Source organism: Anopheles marshallii, chromosome 3 (assembly GCF_943734725.1).
Source record: "Anopheles marshallii chromosome 3, idAnoMarsDA_429_01, whole genome shotgun sequence".
Lineage (NCBI taxonomy): Eukaryota > Metazoa > Arthropoda > Insecta > Diptera > Culicidae > Anopheles > Anopheles marshallii.
The window spans coordinates 2588073-2606190 of record NC_071327.1 but is presented as its reverse complement, the minus strand read 5'-3'; the positions used below and the strand labels follow the sequence as shown (position 1 = coordinate 2606190).

The window sequence follows — 18118 nt, the reverse complement described above, 5'->3', positions numbered from 1 at the left end:
AATGCTCAAATCCTGTAAGCCACATTTACTTTCATAGCTCAAATTTTGTCCGGAACGGCCAGTTGACACGAATAAATTATATAACCAAGACGTATCCTGCTGTCTTTTATTTCTCTGTAACAAGATGGAGTAGGGTGAATGTTTTACGTTTCTCTTTTTTTCAATTTTCAGACACTGTTGGATGCAAGAAGTTTTGAGCGTTGAATTATTGATCACGGGAAGAATGGCACATGTTGCAGTCCTTGAAAAGCTCGTCTCGGTGCTGTTTGTGATGAATAATGGACACGTTAATGCGTTCTATAAGGGAAAACGATCGTTTATTAGGCTGCTTGTTTAAGAGACAAGGTAAGGCCTCATTCTAGAAATCGTAGACAAATGGTCCGCATTATTTTGCTTTGGCCGAAAAACGAATTGGCCTGTAATATGGACACTACAAACAATGCCCTGTAAATAAACGTCACAAACATGGAAGAAAATTAGGCCATCAGTTTTGAATGTACGAAATAATTGATGAGCGAAATTTAAATTCATATAAAATCATTACACTTATGTCACAAGTGTTTCTTTTTCTCTCAAGCACCTACTCAGGAACCTGAGGTCAATGCTACAATTTTTAAATAGTCCACACCAGATCGAAACTCACCCATCCGAAACCCCAGTTATTAGAGGGTCCACCAGTGGTCTCGCCCACTAAATGATAGTGTTTATCCACTATCGAAAGCAACCCATGGTTTCCGCTTTGGACCACGTGCAGCGGAATGAAATCATAACCCGGGGAAAAGCGCTAAATTGGCTGTTTAAACGATGAGCTGCTGTAATTAGGTCGGAGAAAACTCACACCAGGTGATGGAAAACCGGGGCCAGTGTCTGGTGTTGGATGAAAAATGAAACCTGTCATGCACTGGGACACTGATGGGGTTTTGGATGATGCAGTAACTGCCCACCCCGTGCAGGCAAGGTGTTGGTGACCCGTGACAGAAAACCAATTTTCCCATCGTCGGAAACAATTGGGTTTCTTTTTTTTCTGCCGTGTCATGCCTTTTCGCTGTCAACCATTGTAACCTCCTCGAAAGGACTCGCTAACCGGTGTCATGTGGTACATCCCATGTGAAAGGGTGTTGAAAATTGTCATTAGAATCAATCGATCTAGCGTTACTAATGGACCAAGCGGAATGGGAACGGTTGAATCGAACCATCTGGAACGGTTCCGGTATTTAAAATAATTTATTGAATTTTAAAGACCAACACAAAAACAAAAGGACAGAGCACAACACTCTGCAGTAATAATTGCGTTTTTTAAACTTTGCTTTTCATTGTTATGATGAGCGTCCTTCGTTACACCATTAGTACATATTTCATCCTACCCAAACAGATGATAAAAAATGTGCAAACGAAGATGAAAGTTTCCGACTTGCATTCCGACTTCAGTTCCGTAAAACCCTTATAAAAGATCGCAAGTAGGTGGTGTGATGCAAAAATTGGGTCGCCTCTCGCCCGGAACCCAGACGGACGACCTACAGACAGCCTGGAAGAGCTCGTAAGTATTCGAGTATCGCTTTCCATACTTGCTTAGTCGTTGTCACTGTGTGTCATGTGTTCGTCGCACGACGCTGACCATCATCATCGCCCTTCACAACCACAGACGCGTACTAGCTGTTTTTACCTGGGACGCTGACCGTTGAAGGTGAAAGGACACTCAGGATATCGGGGTAGGGTGGACAAAAGAATTCCTACACCCATATATTGTGTAGGTGTGTGCGTTGGTTCACATACGGAGCGAGAGCGGAGGTTAGTATCATGCTACTATAGCGAATGTTGTCCACGCGAGTGCCTGCGCGTCCTCGCACATCGAACCTGAGGATCAATTATTCAGCCCTGGTTCCTGCCGCGGTAAAAAAGCAAACGCCATCGCCATCGGCAAACAGTGAGAGTCGGCATTTCCTGTGGTGCGCACACGCTTATCTGCGTCACTGGTTCCGTTTTCCTGCTCCGGTGTTCGGATGTGCGCATTGTTGTTTCAGCTTTTTTGTGGGGTAGTGTGTCCCATTTCTTACTAGTGTTCACGTGTTTCCCATCAGTTGATCTTACGTTATTCGGCTAGTGTTTCCATGCCGAGGGAGATGATCTTCAACTTTTGGGATGTTTCGGAAAAAAGTGAAACAAAGCTCGTTTTCGACTGTGGTTGTAACGAAGTTTGTGCAAACTGTTGGGCAGCGATATGATTCATCAGAATCGATCAGACAGACCCGGTGTACGCGAGAGAAGATAGTGGAAAGTACGCGTGGAAGACAATTAGTGACGGCATGCTGCTATGAGTATATGGTCCGCGGATGCTCGTATGCGTGATCCTCATACCAGCGAAAGTTCATCCGGGGCTCCGGAGGGCCGCCAGGATTGACAATTTGAATGAAATGTATCGATTTTTCATTGTCATATAAAGAGAGTTGACTGTTGCGGCGAATGGCTATTAACTCGACCGCGTTGTGTCGGTGTGTTTTTGTGCGCGTGTTTGCGGAGCAGATTACGTTTATTATCGGTCCATTAGCCAATGAGACCGTTTACAATTTGCTTTCTTAATGCGTGAAAAATAGTGAACCATCGGTTTGTGATGAATTAATGGGAAATGTAATGGAAAGCCCCCGTACCGCTACGAAACATCCCGATCGTATAGCGTGGTGTGTGTTGATAAAATCTGGGTACGAAACACATATCGCGCGAGGTTTTACAAGAATGAAGTTTCTATCCAAGGCCAACGGCTCGCCCACAGAGAACTCGTACAACAATGTTTCGTCTCATAACCTTGTCCTCGGGCAGACATTTCTATGAATGAGAAACGTTTATAATTTATATAGGTTGAAGGAAATCTCATTTACTTTCAATCGAATTCCGGCGGTGCATCAAGAATTCCAAAGCTCCCGCAATTTATAGCACCACACTGAAACCACCGGAAGGTCGTCCACAGGCTACTTGGCGGATTGTGTTGGAACGGCAACATAATTTCATCAATGTTTCATTGCTTTAGATTCACTTTCGATTACTCGATTGTTCATACCGTTGCTTTCCCTCTTCACGTCCTTTTGTTTTACACGCCCTGGTAGGAAAGATTCACCACCCGGGTGTCTCATGATCATTGCGGTGGTGTGATGAGTGCGAGAGCTCGGTATCTCTCGCGTGTATGATGGAAGTTCACTCCGTTGACAGCATTTCCCAAAGCCAAAACATGGTTAATTTTTGATGCTGTTTACTTTCCCCCTCCCAGGCCACAGTGGATTAGATCACGCATCGTGTAGGTGTTTGAGAGTGCTGTCATTCTTAAAACAAATCCACTGCTAGGATGTACGACTAATGCTTGTGCCATAGTATTGGCTGAATCATCGGGCTTTTGTCCCCGATTGGACTGGGTATTTTTGTGTGCTTTCTTTTTGTTGTCCGTTTTTCCACTTTGTTTACTTTGAAGTTTCCATCCAGTCGTGGAGGTTCAGGTGAACGTAAAGTTCGTGTTTGGCCGAGTTTCACGAACTCCTCTCCTACCGTCCGGGTCTGGAAAATCCCAGCCCCCATTTAACCAGGGTAGGCCCCGAGCTTAATGTAACCCGCGCGAGCTCAATCAGACTTGATGGTTTGTTTTGACAGAATAATGTCACTTTCATCGAGTTATAATTGTGTTTACTCCGAGCGAGCTAAGCATGTACGAGACTCGTCTAAGTGGTTGGATGGGTGAGGGCCGAGAGTTTCAACCGGGTATCGTGTCCGGGCAGCGTGTCCATGTGCGCTTCACGCGTGTACCGCAGACCTTCGGATATAGGCAAACAACTATTAAATGCTGGTGCTTGGTTGACATAGTTCCCTCCTCTGCTGCGTGGCAGAACTGTCACTAAAGTTAGTAAAGTTCTAGAAGTATCCATAAAATAAACTAGATTAATTTATCAAAAGGATCAAAAACTTTAGTAAAAAAGTACGTTAAAATAGTGAAAATACCACCGGTGATAGGCTGAACGTGAACATGTATCCGTACAGGGTGGTTCATACACTAACAATTACTAATAGTAGTGTGGCGTGGCGATAAAGATCAGTGCGGCTGGAGAATTGGTTGATCACTTCCATCAATGCGTCATCCGTGAGACCGCGAGTACAGCTGCAACTAATTGATTTCGTAAAACCTTTTGCACAACAACAATTAACCCGAATGGATAATGGGTATTTGTCTAGATACAGGTAAGCCATTTTCACGGGAACGATCATACCGTGGTTGATAGCGGCAACGATAGCGATATCAAAGGAATTGTTCATAGAGTATGTTATATTGTGATTATTTGTTTTCGAACAGTTTGGAAGTTTTATGTATTGTTGTTTCACAAAAATGTGCATAAAGACGCTTTACATCCGTTTACATTTCGCTGTAGTTATACAGTTTTAGTATATACGCCTGCAAGTTATGCAATGTAGCAGATACGATACTACAGGGAGTATTGCATACATTCAGGAAGCGAAGAAAATGTTGAAATGACAAAAAATGCTTTCTTCCGCTAGCTTTCATTGTTACTTCGCTTGCTTTGTTATTTACAGAAAAAAACAACACTGCGTCCGACATAGAGGACCCAGACTGGAAAGGCGGAGGACCGAGCACGCGTTCCGCTGTGGTACGCACCCCCAAAAGTGCCATAACCGGGATGCAGAACACCGGCAAGGTGAAGTTCGATCCACCGAAAGTGCCCGTCATATTTGTGCTAGGTAACAAAAATCCTTGAAGTCGCTACACATCATCTGTGCGGAAGCTTCAAAATGTTCCTTGTCGTATCATGTTCCTAACACGCTTCCCATAGGTGGCCCCGGTAGTGGTAAAGTAACGCACTGCGATACTCTGATGCAGGAGCGCCGCGGTGTTACGCACATCAACATGATGGACTTGCTGCAACAGTACGCCATCGGGAATGGTAAGTCGGCAATTTGCTTAAAGGAAAACAAATACCCTTCACATGTTCGCCCGTGAATAAGCCATTAGATAGACGATACTTGAATTTTAAAATACTCTCCAGTTTTGAATGGTGCCAATAGGTTACCGGGTAAGGTGGGCAAGGTACGCCATAGCGTGTAGGCAAATAAAAATCAATATGTCCGTAATTATTACCCGCTGACAAATTGACGATGAGCGGACGATTGCGAGCGTGTAGTAGCGTCATCTTTCCGGTTCCGATTTGGTGTTGTGTATTGTTTTTTCTTTAATGTTCTGTCCCCTTGATCAACATACAGCAAATGGTACTTGGAATGTGCCGATTGTCCTCGAGTCCTGGGAGATAATTGCGACATGAACTTTTCATGGACTTCTTCGAATCGGGCGAATTGGTACGACTCGAAGAAGTAACTCGTTCGAGGCAGTGTGGCTACAGTGACCACTAGCAGAACTTTCTCGATCGATTTCCGATAGCCCTTGATTTGCTTTCGATTGTGCCGTGTAAAAACGGGTTGAGCACTGGGTAGGAAAATGGGAAGAAAAGCAACGGGACCCTGGTTGATAAATTAATCAAATATTGATTAAGGTCAAATAGCGCACATAACACAATCATTTAACCGATACGCCACATTACCATATGTGACGGCACGGTACGGTATGCCGCGTGGAAAACCTTTCAAGGTCTTGACAACCATCACGCCTGCCGGTTGATCAGAATCAAGCACACAAGGGGGAAAAGCCTGACCGAGTGTTTCGTAACGTAACGTACTTTCTCTCCACCGCAGATATGCAAGACTTCTCCCAGCTTTCCTCGCGAACGGTCACCGAGGTACTGATGCTGGAAATGAAAATGTCACCAGCTGCCAAAACTTACCTTGTATCCGGATACCCACGATCGATGCGGGACGTCGTCGAGTACTCGGAAAAGGTACGTAGTATCAGCAACTTAATGTATTTTCAAAAGAAAAATCGATCGGTTTTCCAGGATGCAAATCTGTCCTGACAATACAAAAGGATACAACAAGCTGCTGACAGTTTGTTTGTCCAAGTCATTAAAGCCCCCCACACATGCACTCATACACACTCACACATCAGTCTTCCTCGGTAAATGGCCTGCTGGAAATAATTCTGATGTCTATGAATAGATATTCAATTCCCCTTTCAACGGGCGTGGGGTAGCCGTTTGACCTTGATGAAAAAGCCCCAGTTCCCACAGGCTAAAACCGAATGGGTTTGGGTCTCGGTGTGACTCTCGTTACAGATCCAGGTAATCAACGGTGTGATACTGATATCCTGGCGTCAGGCCATACTACAGAAGCAGATCGATTACGGTGCCAAGCTGGGCCATGTGGTACTATCGTTGGCCAAGATGGAGCTGGAGAACTTCTTCAAGAACGTCATGCCCGTGGCGGACTACTTCGACCAGAGCGATATGCTGATCGCGGTAAGTGTTGGACTGTCCCCCTGGCCGACTCCGGCTGTCACTGATCGTCGTCGTACCACACACATTTCAGATAAACGGTGAGCGATCGCCGTCGGAGGTGTACAAAGACTTTCGCACCGCCGTACTAGACATACTCGGTGCGCAAGAAAATCAGGAAGCACTGTTAAATGGAGTCGCAGGTATGGGCAGGGGCGTAGATGACATACCCGGCAGTATAGTTAGTGTAGACACGGCACCTAGTCAACCTAAGGTCATTGCAGCTCCCGCACATCAAGTAGAATTAAACCATACTCGCACGCCTCCGCCCCCAGCAAATGGTGCCCGGCCGGCGAATGCGGTGGACCAGATGACGCGTCCCACGTCGCACGGGTTGCTACACCGGCAACAGTCACGTTCCAGCCTGCACCAGACAACTGGCGAGACGGCCACCTTGGGTGGGTATGATGAGGCATCGCCCGAAAGTTTCCGACCCCGTGGATCCATGCCACCGCCCGTGATCTGGGTGATCGGAGGTCCTGGTAGTAATAAGGCTACGCTGTGTATAAAGGCGGTAGGAATCAATCCCGGCTGGGGTCATTTCAGGTAACGCGGAGATTTTAAGAGGCATGTCACAGAAAGAAGGATATTCATTACATTGTTGTTGGTGGTGTTTCGATAGTGTGGGGCGATCCTTGAGAGCAGTAGCCGAATCGGGACCACGCGTAGGGTCGGACAACTACGCGGTGAAGGAAGCGATAACGGCGGGCGAGATGGTACCGAAGAAATCATTGGACGCGTTGATACAGGGTCAGCTGATGCAGCTAGCCGAAAAGCGAGGCATTATCATCGATGGATATCCCCGGGACATGGAGCAGGTCGCCGATTTCGAGCGAAAGGTTAGAGCCGTCTTGCTTAGTTGCGAAGACAGACCCAATAACTCGATTCTTTACCCCTGTACACAGTACAATCAAAAGCCTCCAATAATTTTGCTGGACTGCTCGAAGTTGCAGCTCGGTCGTGGACGACTGGATGACACCGTGTCTTCATTTCGTCGCCGATTAGAGCTGTTCCGGGAGCTAACGCTTCCGATGCTCAAAGAGATGGATACCGCGGGTCGGCTCACCATCGTAAGTACTGTGATCTGTTCCACCAGTTCTATTTCATTGTCGCAAAGTCAAAGAACGTCCTCGGACGTGCGGACGTGGGTAGGGGGATTTTGGGCATGGGGGAAACGTTCCATCACCATCAATTTCATCAATACATTATTAATCATTCGAACTGTGTCAATCGGAACTGTCCTTCCCGCTCTCATGCAGCAGTTGGTGTTTGTATATGATTCACCACACATACACGAACGCCTCCGCACCACTCAAATTAGCCTAGCCTTCACCCGATGCCTTTAACCTTCCCCCCGGTTGCTTCTCGTTCAAGGTTGATGGAGACACGGACAGTCCATCGGTGCAGCGCGAGTTTGAGCGGATCGTTCGCGTCAACATGGAGCGGGTGTTGAACTCGGGCCTCGCACAGACCGACCCCGACAAGAACGAGGACATTCCACCGGTGCAAATAGGCACCTTCAAGACCGTGCTGCAACAGACGCAGCGTAACAGCATGGATGCGATCGTGCAAGATCTCGACACGGAAATGCCAGGCGCGGTGCCAACGATTAGCCATCACGTTAGTCTTGCTAACGGGCATCTCCCAGGAAGTGGTAAGCCTGGCCCGGCGAAGAACGGGTACGTCCCGAACGGTCGTCCCAATTTCCGCAACATGCTGGAGGAAGCGGACAGCTACCCGATAGATTCACACATATAGTGCGTGCGTTGACAAGATGGCGGATGGAGATTGACAGCAATAAGTACAATCGTCTGCTCCTCGCCATGTCGGTACGGGGATTGTATGAAAGAGCAATTAATATGTTAAAAACGGCCGATCATATCTCAATGAAATAGGGGACACTCGATATGATGCGGTGTCTGCATAGCTTTAAAAATGAGAAACGGTCTAAAAAAATCTGCAGAATTAAAAAGCTGAAAGTTCGGTATCTTATCTTGGCATTGTGCCAAATAAACAAGATTAAGAGTTAAACCAAGAGCAACACGTTACAGTACGGTAAGGGATATGGAAAGAATGAACGAACGAAGGGAACGATAGGTTCTGAACCTTTATTTCCACAGTGAGGCGAACAGAAACAGGTTGATAGATAAGGTAGGACTCACGTTTTAGTAGCATCATACTGTATAGAGAATACTACACTACTGTGTTTCGTTTTTTTACGATAATCCGAACATTTTGAGCATTGTTTGAATAGGACAAACAGCATTTGTTTACTACGTATTGTTACAGTACGGTATAATAAAACCAAATCTTCTAGCCCTTTTCGTTAGAAATGCCAGTATTGAAGTGTGTTGTTTATTACAGCGATCATTGTGTGGCGCAATCAGTAATCATCCACATGTTCGGTGAGTTTAGTAAATGTGGAAGTTTTCGTTAAAAATGTGAATGATTTAAAAATACCATCATACATTGCACACAAAAAGAGGATGACATAGACCAGACATCTGACTCCGAGTATTTCAACTGCGCATTCTCCAAAAACCGAGAATGACCATCTCATTTTCTCCTCCATTTTAAAGCGTGTCCTGTGTCTCTTTTAGCTGTCTTTTGTGGAGACTTTACTCGTACGCCATTTACTACAAACGACACACTCTCTCTCTCACGTGGTCACTTTCTCACTCTCACTGATCATTAGCAAATGACAATGCAAGTATCTCCTGAATGAGCAGGAAAAATATTTCTGACGAGCGTACCATTTCCTGCCATCAGTAATGCAGCACTGATGTAAACAAACTGATTGGAGTACGCGAGAAAGTCAACGATAGCGGGGTGTTTTTCCCTTTTTTAACAAAGCCAAAAGGATATTTTAAAACAGGTGTAGTTAGTTTATTGAAATTTGGCCACAATCGGCACAACGCAAGAGTGTCTGAGGTGCGTTCTAGTGCAATATTTAATAACTTGTGTTTAGTTTTCATACCCCCATACAGTGATTCATTATGAGGTTCTTTAAAGCTTGACGACTAAATAAAAACATTTGGGGAAACTTTGCAGTTTGATCAATATGCTATTGCGATATCCATAAAGAAAATGGTGTCTTAATTCATCAGCGGAAGGAAGGATTGTAGTTTGTTTGCGAACATTAGGCACGCCTCTAGACGAACGGGGTAGGAAAATTGTCCTTGAAAAACTTATGTCATTCTGCATAATGAAACGGACGCTTCGTTCGTGATTTTTGCTATGGGAGGTAAACATACGTAAGGTGACATTCTACTCAGTACTGCAAATTTTCTTGAAGTTAAACTTTTAATTAGCTCAGTTTTTAATAATAATGAAGGATAGTTATTTTATTCATCAGTGCATATCACCGAAGACGCATTAAGAATCCTTTGATATTATAAATGGGTTTTGTAAATCTTTGGAACTTTGTTTTTATTTTTTATTTAACGGTTAGCTTAAAGGGAAAAAACTTCTTCATAATAACCTGAGCGCTCTGTTAGGCTAATATTCAACGCTCTAGCTGCAAAATCTGTAGTGGAATTAATGTCACTTCTAGAGTACATAATCTATTCAATTAAATTCTCGTTTCAGTATCACATTTCAGACCGACGCGGTTTGCAAAGATCGTCCAGCAACGATCATAACGAACGGACGGGAAGCTCTCACACGAACAGACCGTCCATTATCTAGTACGCTTAGTGCTCGCATGCATACGCAATAGCGGCGCGCATACAATTGATCGTGTGTTGGGGCAAACGGGGCTGAGAGAGACTTCATGCCACTCGACTCCGGTTGAGCCACAGTTGATTAAAAATAAAACAAAACCACCCCAACGATACCCCCATCCTTACTGCCCATCGCTCCGCACTTCGTTCCGTCCAGTAAAGGTTCATCAAACGTTCCCTTACCTTCCCTAATGTTTGCTCTCTAAACATCTCTCAACCGCACGCACACAGGCGCGTAACGCAAACCAATTTGCGCGGTCTCGGTCGGGCGAGATAGAATCGCGAGTTTTCGCACCGTTCGGACCATCGCTTAGAAGCTTGCCGCGCGAGCTTGAGTCAGTATTACTTGTGGATTTCGTGCAGCAAGCAAGCCTCGCAAAGTTCGTCATCATGGTGAGTGAGTAGGTGTTGTTCGGTGTGGCCCAAGGCGTTTGGTTTTCGTTTGGTTCCGTTCCCATTTTTCAATACCCGTTGCATTTCATTTTCCATGATTAGACGACCATTAGCAGCTAGTTCTCCGTGTGTTATTTCAAACATGGGTGAGACATACGTGTGTGTGATTAATAGTACGGAGATGGGTTTTAACGGCCCTACGGGGGGTATCTTTTCCATGCGAGCCAACATGTCTACCAGCACGATTGCGTAACACGGTTCAGAGCCGTTAGTCATAGTTGTGCATTTCTCTCGCCTAAACCGCCGAGAAGATACTCCGACCAAAAAGGTTAAACCCTGAACCTGAACGGATTCGTACAGTGTCATTGAGCAGATACGACGCTCATCGGAGGTAACCTTCCACAGCAGGGGCGCAATGGTTACCAAGAATCGGAAGGTTTGTTTGTCGATTGTACAAAACGCCAGCGGACACGGCGGTGGTCTAAAAATAAGTCCGACCGATTTCAAGGCATAAACTGTTGACCTCCCCATAACAGCGCATAGACACACTGGTGAACGTTTTCCTGAGCGTGTTTCCGCTCACACAGGCACCGGCAGAACAGATACCTGCCAAGAAAATGATTGTGGCAGTGAAAAGTGAAATTTTAATGTAGGATATTCATTATCAGAGAGACAGATGTGCGTTAGGGAAGGAAACCACTGTTAAATCCTTTATTTGATACGACTGTAGATATAGGACGTCGAGGGTAGAGCGTTCAGGGAAGCTCGGCAGATGAAACCTTGTGGTGAGGTCAGCCTATCGAACGGGTTGTACTATTTTTGTAAAAGTTGACTGTTGAAAAATGCAGCCAGTCCTTAATTGTGCGTGAAATTGAGACGCGTTGGTTAACCGACTGTAGGCCATCATTAAGTACAATGTCGTGATGAAAAATAGTATCTATTTGTTGAAAATAGATTACTATAGATCATAGAATCTCTGATCGATAGAACGTTGACGGTCGAATGGAAGAAAATTCATTTGTTAGTTTGATTAGGAAGCGGCTTAATTCTCCAACTCTTCTACTACCACCCTTAATGTACTGGTTTTGTGCTGTACGATTCCCCCCCTTTGAACGCCTACCCTTGCGGTTCAGTTATTCATGTGCCACCAGATGGCGCTGGAGCAAGAATCCAAGGCAAAGGAGAAGGCAAGCGCATCTAATCCATCATCCGGCAGCAGCTCACCGGCAGTACAGGTACCGACCGCTGGTGGCAGTTCGTATGGCCACGTAAGTTACACCCCGTTAGATGGTCGTGTACATTTTTCTCCCTCCGTATGGTTCTGTGCGCTTTTCCTGAGCTTTCTTTCCATTTCCCTCTTTCTAACTATGACTGCGCGCTCTCAGCGTACTAACACCGGCAGAGAAACTATCACCTAAGAACTGTCCGCAATGGCGTAGCTCTCCGTAATGGCTTTTTCGTGCTGGTACTAATGCACCGCAGACAATCACAATTAAATGGTGTAGCCAAACGTCGAGTGTTGCACCAATAATGAGAAATGTTCCGCTTTCTTTGCCACTTATTTAGATGCGCGACGCCAACGTTCCGATCATCTGGGTGCTGGGTGGACCGGGTTGTGGTAAGGGTACCCAGTGCGCAAAGATCGTGTCGAAGTACAACTTTTCGCACTTCAGTACCGGTGATCTGTTGCGCGATGAGGTCGCTTCCGGTTCGGAGAAGGGCAAGGAGCTACAGGAAATGATGAAGCAGGGTATTCTGGTGGCAAATGAGACCGTTCTGAAGCTGCTGGAGGCGGCCATGGTGAAGGCGTTGAATGGTACCGTTGGATACCTAATTGATGGGTGAGTAGTACCGTCTGTCGTCCGGAATAATGGAGAACTCATCACGATTATACACTGATGCACTTGTAGCTATCCTCGGGAACCTGCCCAAGGACCAGAGTTCGAGAAGTTCATCGCTCCGGTAGACATTATCCTGTACTTCGAATGTTCCAATGTAAGTACTGAACAGCTGAGCTGAGCTCACACGTTTTTCTTACCTTGACACCCCCCAACCTAGTCTTTGTGGATTAGAAAGGCAGTCGTAATGATCCAAAAGATGGCACCATCATGCACGTACTGCACGTAGTTGTCCATGTACGGGTCGAGTATGTACTTCATCTTGTAGTGCACTCCCTGTAGCTGTTTTTCCACAATCGAGCAGAAGCACACGATCCGGTAGCGGGGCAGATTCAGGTTGCGTAGTCGATCCTTCACCGCTTTCGCTATCGTTTGGCTCATTTCAAGATTCTTCGCTGGATCGTACACCCACGTCAGCAGATCACCGTCCTCATTGCGAATGACGAACTGTTGCTTCACTACACGGGCAATCATAGCCTTAATCTTGCGGATGTTATAGTTCGGCACAAAAATTTCATCGTCCAGCTCTTCACGGTTGATCAGACTGTTGAGATCCTTCGATACGTCCTTGTACTTGTTCTTTCGATTTCCAAGAGCGGCCGTTAGGGTGTCGGAGAAACGCATCGGCGCTTGCTTGTTATTTGGTTGCCCTCTGTAGTGGAGAATAATTTGTAAAAGCAATTTTCAACATTTTTAATGAACAACTTACTGTTTGGAGCTTATTTTCATGCCACCCCAGGTAGTCATTGCTTCTAGCCTAAGTACACAACACTACAACGTGCAGGTAGCTGGGAACTCACTAAAGCTAGCTCTTTGCAGCTGCATGCACTAAAATGGTTCTGAAACTGCACATGCTCTAGTTTTGCAACGGAAGCTCAAAGTTGCATTCAAGGACCTTATGGTTTCGATCGATTGAAATCCAAAAATTGCAATTAACGTCATGACAGGCGGATGTCGATGCTTGAAAGGCTTGAAAGGACGTGCTCGATGTTCTACGATTCGAATGTGTTGCTCAACCCAACACAACCTACAAGGTTGCGAAGCATCGTGTTATTCGTGTCGAAGTACAATGTTGCGAAGAAGAATGTAGTGACACACTTTGCTACGTTTTGTACTAATTTCCTGTGGCAATGTTTTGTACTTTCTCTTGATAGGAAACGCTGGTGGCACGTATTATGAAGCGTGCCGCCGAATCGGCCACGGTTCGCGCGGATGATAACGAGGATACTCTAAAGACTCGCATTGCCACCTTCCGGGAGAACACGGAGAAAATTCTGGTGCAGTATCCAACACAGCTGAGGAGGGTAAGTACATTAGGCGATGATAGTGTCCCTCTGCAGTCAAACTGTTTAGTGGACTTTATAAAAAAGGCCTAATTTGCCTAAAATTGTATGAACTCGAATACGAATTATATGACTCCCTCTTCCCTTGTTTGTTCCATCAGATCAATGCTGAGCGTGCACCGGAGGAAATCTTCGCCGATGTGGAGAAGGCCATCGACGAACTGCTGGCGGCGAAGGGCAAAAAGTAAGCTGCCCAGCTCAATGGGCAAGGTTTCGTTTGCTTTATCAGCGCATGCAATCCAGCATCCATGCACAATCATTCGTCTGTTCACGTGCGACTGTCGGAAAAGGAAGAGCAACCACCACGATGGGGCACGTTTTGTAAGGGTGCACACATCGCACGGTGTGCCGGCACAACAATAAGTAAGGCTATCTCAAAACGTATCAACGGTAGCGTGCGAAAAAGAAGTGGCAAAGAAGAAACAAACATAATACGCTTATCAATTTCAATAATAGCTATAAGACCGTAGACAAAATTTAGCGAAAGTGTGCGTGTTTGATGGACATAATTCGGCCTAGAATGAAGTCTGTGTTGATTTGTTTTCGTGTAGCGTAGTACAAGCAATCAATCACTGTTTGTCGTTTTTACTGTCGTTTTATCAACTATATCAACTAGCAAAGTGCTCAGTTGTTCTGCATATAGCTGAAGCTAGCTCAAGCCAAAGAATGCGTTCTACAGTGTTGTCGATTTGTCGTTTCGCTTACGAGCCGGGAACAAATGTTCTAATAAATAAGATTCTATAAAGCAAAACGTGTCTGGATCTGACGCTTTATTTATTAGTGGTGTTCACCCGTCACTCGACGGGAAGGGGCAATTCTGTTATTTGGGCGCTTGACGTTGCATTTACGTTGGAGTTTTGGTTGATACAGCGCTGGTCCCGAGGTATGAAGCTCGCAGATGTACGGCAATGTTCGGTTGCAGTTAAAAGTTTTCCAGGAACCTTCGTCGGTTAGTGCCACACAGCTGGGAGGATGTCGGTTGCGGCTGGAGATGTAAGAAACAAACGAATGCTATGACAGGAAGTACACTTAGTAGCCAACTTACTCGGGATGTCCAGGGGCCCACGCTCGAAAGCTGAAGCAATCCAGGCGTTCATTGGCGGAGGTGAAAAATCGACCCTTCAACGTCTCATTCAATCCCACATAGAAGATAGGATCAATTGTGGTGGTGTTGGAGGAGTCCAACGTAGCATTGTTCCCCAACGGTAAGTTCGCAATATACTTGGCTAGATGAAACGTTCTAGCATCGCTAGCAATGTGTGCTAAGCTACCGCCAGCCGTGATACAAGAGTTGTATGCGTACGAGTAGTTCGTCCTTGTTTCATCGAACAGGAACATTCCGATCGAAGGTATACAGGTGGTATTTCCAGATGCTACAATACCCAAGAAGAGTGTAAACCAAACAGTGACTGTCTACAGTCTTCAAGGCGTACTTACGTAGAACTCTTGCATAGAGTGTGTAGTAATCGAAACGCGTATCATTTACAATAGTCGAAAGATTACGATACTCTGGACAATCGAGCACATGGCAGTTGTAAAAGTCGTCAAACCCAAATGAGCTGGTTGGAATTCGTGGCGGTTGCGGTTTCCAGGGCGCTACGGTAGATTTGTTCTGTTCGCGTTCCTTCACCAACTCAAACCAATTGCTGTTGTTTCGATCTACCGGGGCATAGTTAAACGCCAGTCCCTGTTTGTCACGGGCAAAATCAGCACACTCGCGAACTGTTTTTACATTCTTCAGACCGATTACGGTACGGTTGGATCGTTGACAGTGGCGCAATGGATAGAACCGATGCACTATCTTACGAGCGGCGGTTTCACAAGTGCGCATACTAGCGCCATCTGGGGGAGAGCGCAAGAAAGTCAGTGCTGCTAGTAGAACTGTCAAACGCATAGTGATGGGGAACCGAGCGAACTGGGCATCGATGGAAGCAGTTAACTTGGCCATCGAGTTGATCATTTGATGACACAATGATGTGGACAGTGATGGACACTTCTATACGGGCTGCTGTCATCATTAGCGTCGTCGGTGAATGAGAACCGCCAGTGTAGGGTGTTTTATTCAGCGATTTTATTACTGCATTAGATTCATCGTGGCGCAGAGTATTACGGGGCCGCTCGGTCTGAGTTATACTCGACCAGTTTGGTTTGGGTTTACACATAGCAAAAGGGGTGACCTTTTTTCATGGGACACATGGGAGACAAACTAATCTACACATAGTGATGGTTCGTAGTGATCTTAAAATAAGGATGAAGTTAACCGAGATACTCGTGATCCGTTCTGTGTTCGCACAAGATCATGCGATGAGATTCGCTGCTTGTGTTTGTAATGGTTTTTTTTTTTATTTTGTGATCGTTTTTGTACTTAAGTTGTTTAGTGTTTTTTTGTGTGTTCTCAGTATCCTTGGACAGTGACAGTGACCAGGGTAATATAAAACATCTTAAATCTCCGTTCAATAGAAAAGTAACGTTACAAGAAGTACTAGGCTTTAGTCTCCAAGGGCGGACAGCTCTTGGTGTTTACTCACTACAGGCGTTTAGTGATTAACGCTACACTCTTTCGATCATTGTGCTTGTTCTTGTTGTTTGGGGGTTATATCCTCTTATAATCTTCTTCATAATTACTATCACTACTGCTACTGCTGCTGCTGCTGCTGCTATTATCCTTCTTTTTGTCTTTGATCTCAGCTAAAGCGTGTTATCTTTCGCGTTATTCCAGAATGACGTCCAAGAAAAATTGTTAACACACAACACACATACGCACTCATGGAATGAGTACTGACACACTTCGGCCACCGTAAACGGATTGTAGTGCATCGTTTCGTTCCACTTAGTTTCCCAGTACGGTCTACTTCTAATGTTACACTCGCGCTACACTCACTAGCAGGAACGGGACGTCACACACCGTTGTTTATCTTATTTGTTGTTTTATTTTTCTTTTGGGATTTGCAGTGAATTTTGTGTTGTCTAATACACATCAAATTGTTTGTTTCCTAAATGGATGATTTTTAGTATTAACGTTAAGATTGGATTTTTCTTAAATGCATGCAATTTGTTTCTTTTTTTGTTCACTCTTGCTGTATATATTGTTTTTATATCACTTTTGAAAAGTGTCTCTCAACATTTTTCCCGTACTAGGACACATCGATCTTGGTATGAAGCGCAAAAAAAGGTATTACATCATATTAATGACTCGATGCGTGTTTAATCACATTGAATGAATGCTACTAGTATTACTGTTTTTCTCCTCTTTGTTCTTGTTGCATTGTTAGATTTCTTTCATTCCTTACAGCATTTATTGCCAATTTGCTTTCTAATCGAGTGTTGTTTGTTTTTCCTTCTTGAAAACTGGTGTTTCATTTATGTTTTGTTTCGATTTTTTATTTGTTTTTGTTTTCTTTTTTGTTAACCAAATACATCGGGTTTTCATTTTTTCGTGAAATAAATATGTTGTGCGTAAAAGTAATGTTAAAAATGTCCAGTAAATAATGATCTATCAAGGTTCTTGAATGGATCCATTGTTAAGCTTTCTCTTTCGTTTAATATAATAAGATATGTACGTTTCACGTTCCGTTAAGCAAAACTACTGATGATGAGATTGTACAACCAAGAACAACTAGTGTGCGTCACTGGTAGAGAAACAAACCCGTGTATTATAAACGTATCGCCATGTACGGTGTTTACTTATTCGGTGGAATGCATTCCGCAACACAGCGCTCGTGTGCATTATATCATTTGAGTAAAATCAATGTTTTTCTTTGAGAACAGAAAGCAAATATTCGAACTCGCACTATTGTAATGCAGCTGTTGCCTTCTAAAACTAATAATGAATGATTGTGCTGAAGTACTTCGCGGGGGAATAGAGCGGGAGTCACTAAAGTAAGTATATATCAGTTTGTGGCAGTCTTTTAAATCTTCGTTTCACAAGATCCTTTCAATAAATACACCAGCCAACACTATTGCTCAACTATCTAAAGCCAATTCAGTGTAACAAAACCTCAGAGTGTCCTGCAAGCGTTTTCAAAAATTTGCTCCAAACATTAATAGTACATAAAGTTTGGACTAGTCAATAGATTTAGCTAACGATAAACAACGAACACACTTTGCTCATTCAAACAAAACCTTTTCCATTTCGTTTTTAAACCGAACCAAAACAGTTTGTTAATTTTATCATGCTAGAAGAGATTACTCAAGCGGGACAAGGTTCTGTATCAGCACATCCTTCTGGAGATCCTGACATCGCTTGTTGGCGTTCGTTTACATTTCGCACACCATTAAAGCTTCCACTATACTACGATTATCGGAGAAGGTGGAACATTATTGACTGGTTA

General features: G+C 44.6%; 4 protein-coding genes across 4 annotated transcripts; 2 read left to right on the top strand and 2 right to left on the bottom strand.

The window, feature by feature from the left end:
• The first annotated feature begins 4193 nt into the window (after window positions 1-4193).
• LOC128712073 (uncharacterized) lies at window positions 4194-8189 on the top strand. The gene is made up of 9 exons (XM_053806968.1): window positions 4194-4215; window positions 4567-4731; window positions 4824-4934; window positions 5737-5879; window positions 6213-6395; window positions 6466-6977; window positions 7054-7270; window positions 7337-7501; window positions 7806-8189. The coding sequence occupies exons 1-9, from the start codon at window positions 4194-4196 to the stop codon at window positions 8187-8189; spliced, it is 1902 nt and encodes a 633-aa protein (XP_053662943.1).
• Window positions 8190-10961: 2772 nt separating this feature from the next.
• Window positions 10962-13975, top strand: LOC128716157 (adenylate kinase isoenzyme 1). Its single transcript, XM_053811078.1, has 6 exons — window positions 10962-10982; window positions 11680-11814; window positions 12113-12387; window positions 12457-12541; window positions 13599-13748; window positions 13889-13975. Exons 1-6 carry the CDS (start codon window positions 10962-10964, stop codon window positions 13973-13975), a joined length of 753 nt encoding a protein of 250 aa, XP_053667053.1.
• On the bottom strand, window positions 12601-13191 carry LOC128711406 (uncharacterized). The gene is made up of 2 exons (XM_053806277.1): window positions 13154-13191; window positions 12601-13096 (listed from the first exon to the last, which is right to left on the bottom strand). Exons 1-2 carry the CDS (start codon window positions 13189-13191, stop codon window positions 12601-12603), a joined length of 534 nt encoding a protein of 177 aa, XP_053662252.1.
• Window positions 13976-14564: 589 nt separating the features above from the next.
• LOC128716153 (uncharacterized) lies at window positions 14565-15681 on the bottom strand. The gene is made up of 3 exons (XM_053811073.1): window positions 15225-15681; window positions 14833-15160; window positions 14565-14772 (listed from the first exon to the last, which is right to left on the bottom strand). Exons 1-3 carry the CDS (start codon window positions 15679-15681, stop codon window positions 14565-14567), a joined length of 993 nt encoding a protein of 330 aa, XP_053667048.1.
• Between the last annotated feature and the right edge of the window lie 2437 nt (window positions 15682-18118).

Bases quoted from the DNA above. Each gene is read 5' to 3' on its own strand.
- LOC128711406 (XM_053806277.1), bottom strand. From the start codon at position 13,191: ATGACTACCTGGGGTGGCATGAAAATAAGCTCCAAACA. The intron at 13,097-13,153 runs GTAAGTTGTTCA...TCTCCACTACAG, and splicing joins ATGAAAATAAGCTCCAAACA to AGGGCAACCAAATAACAAGC.
- LOC128716157 (XM_053811078.1), top strand. From the start codon at position 10,962: ATGGTTACCAAGAATCGGAAG. The intron at 12,388-12,456 runs GTGAGTAGTACC...ATGCACTTGTAG, and splicing joins GTTGGATACCTAATTGATGG to CTATCCTCGGGAACCTGCCC. The intron at 13,749-13,888 runs GTAAGTACATTA...TTGTTCCATCAG, and splicing joins ATCCAACACAGCTGAGGAGG to ATCAATGCTGAGCGTGCACC.
- LOC128716153 (XM_053811073.1), bottom strand. From the start codon at position 15,681: ATGCGTTTGACAGTTCTACTAGCAGCACTGACTTTCTTGCGCTCTCCC. The intron at 15,161-15,224 runs GTAAGTACGCCT...TGGGTATTGTAG, and splicing joins ACTCTATGCAAGAGTTCTAC to CATCTGGAAATACCACCTGT. The intron at 14,773-14,832 runs GTAAGTTGGCTA...TTACATCTCCAG, and splicing joins TGGGCCCCTGGACATCCCGA to CCGCAACCGACATCCTCCCA.
- LOC128712073 (XM_053806968.1), top strand. From the start codon at position 4,194: ATGGGTATTTGTCTAGATACAG. The intron at 4,732-4,823 runs GTAACAAAAATC...CGCTTCCCATAG, and splicing joins GCCCGTCATATTTGTGCTAG to GTGGCCCCGGTAGTGGTAAA. The intron at 6,978-7,053 runs GTAACGCGGAGA...GTGTTTCGATAG, and splicing joins CCCGGCTGGGGTCATTTCAG to TGTGGGGCGATCCTTGAGAG.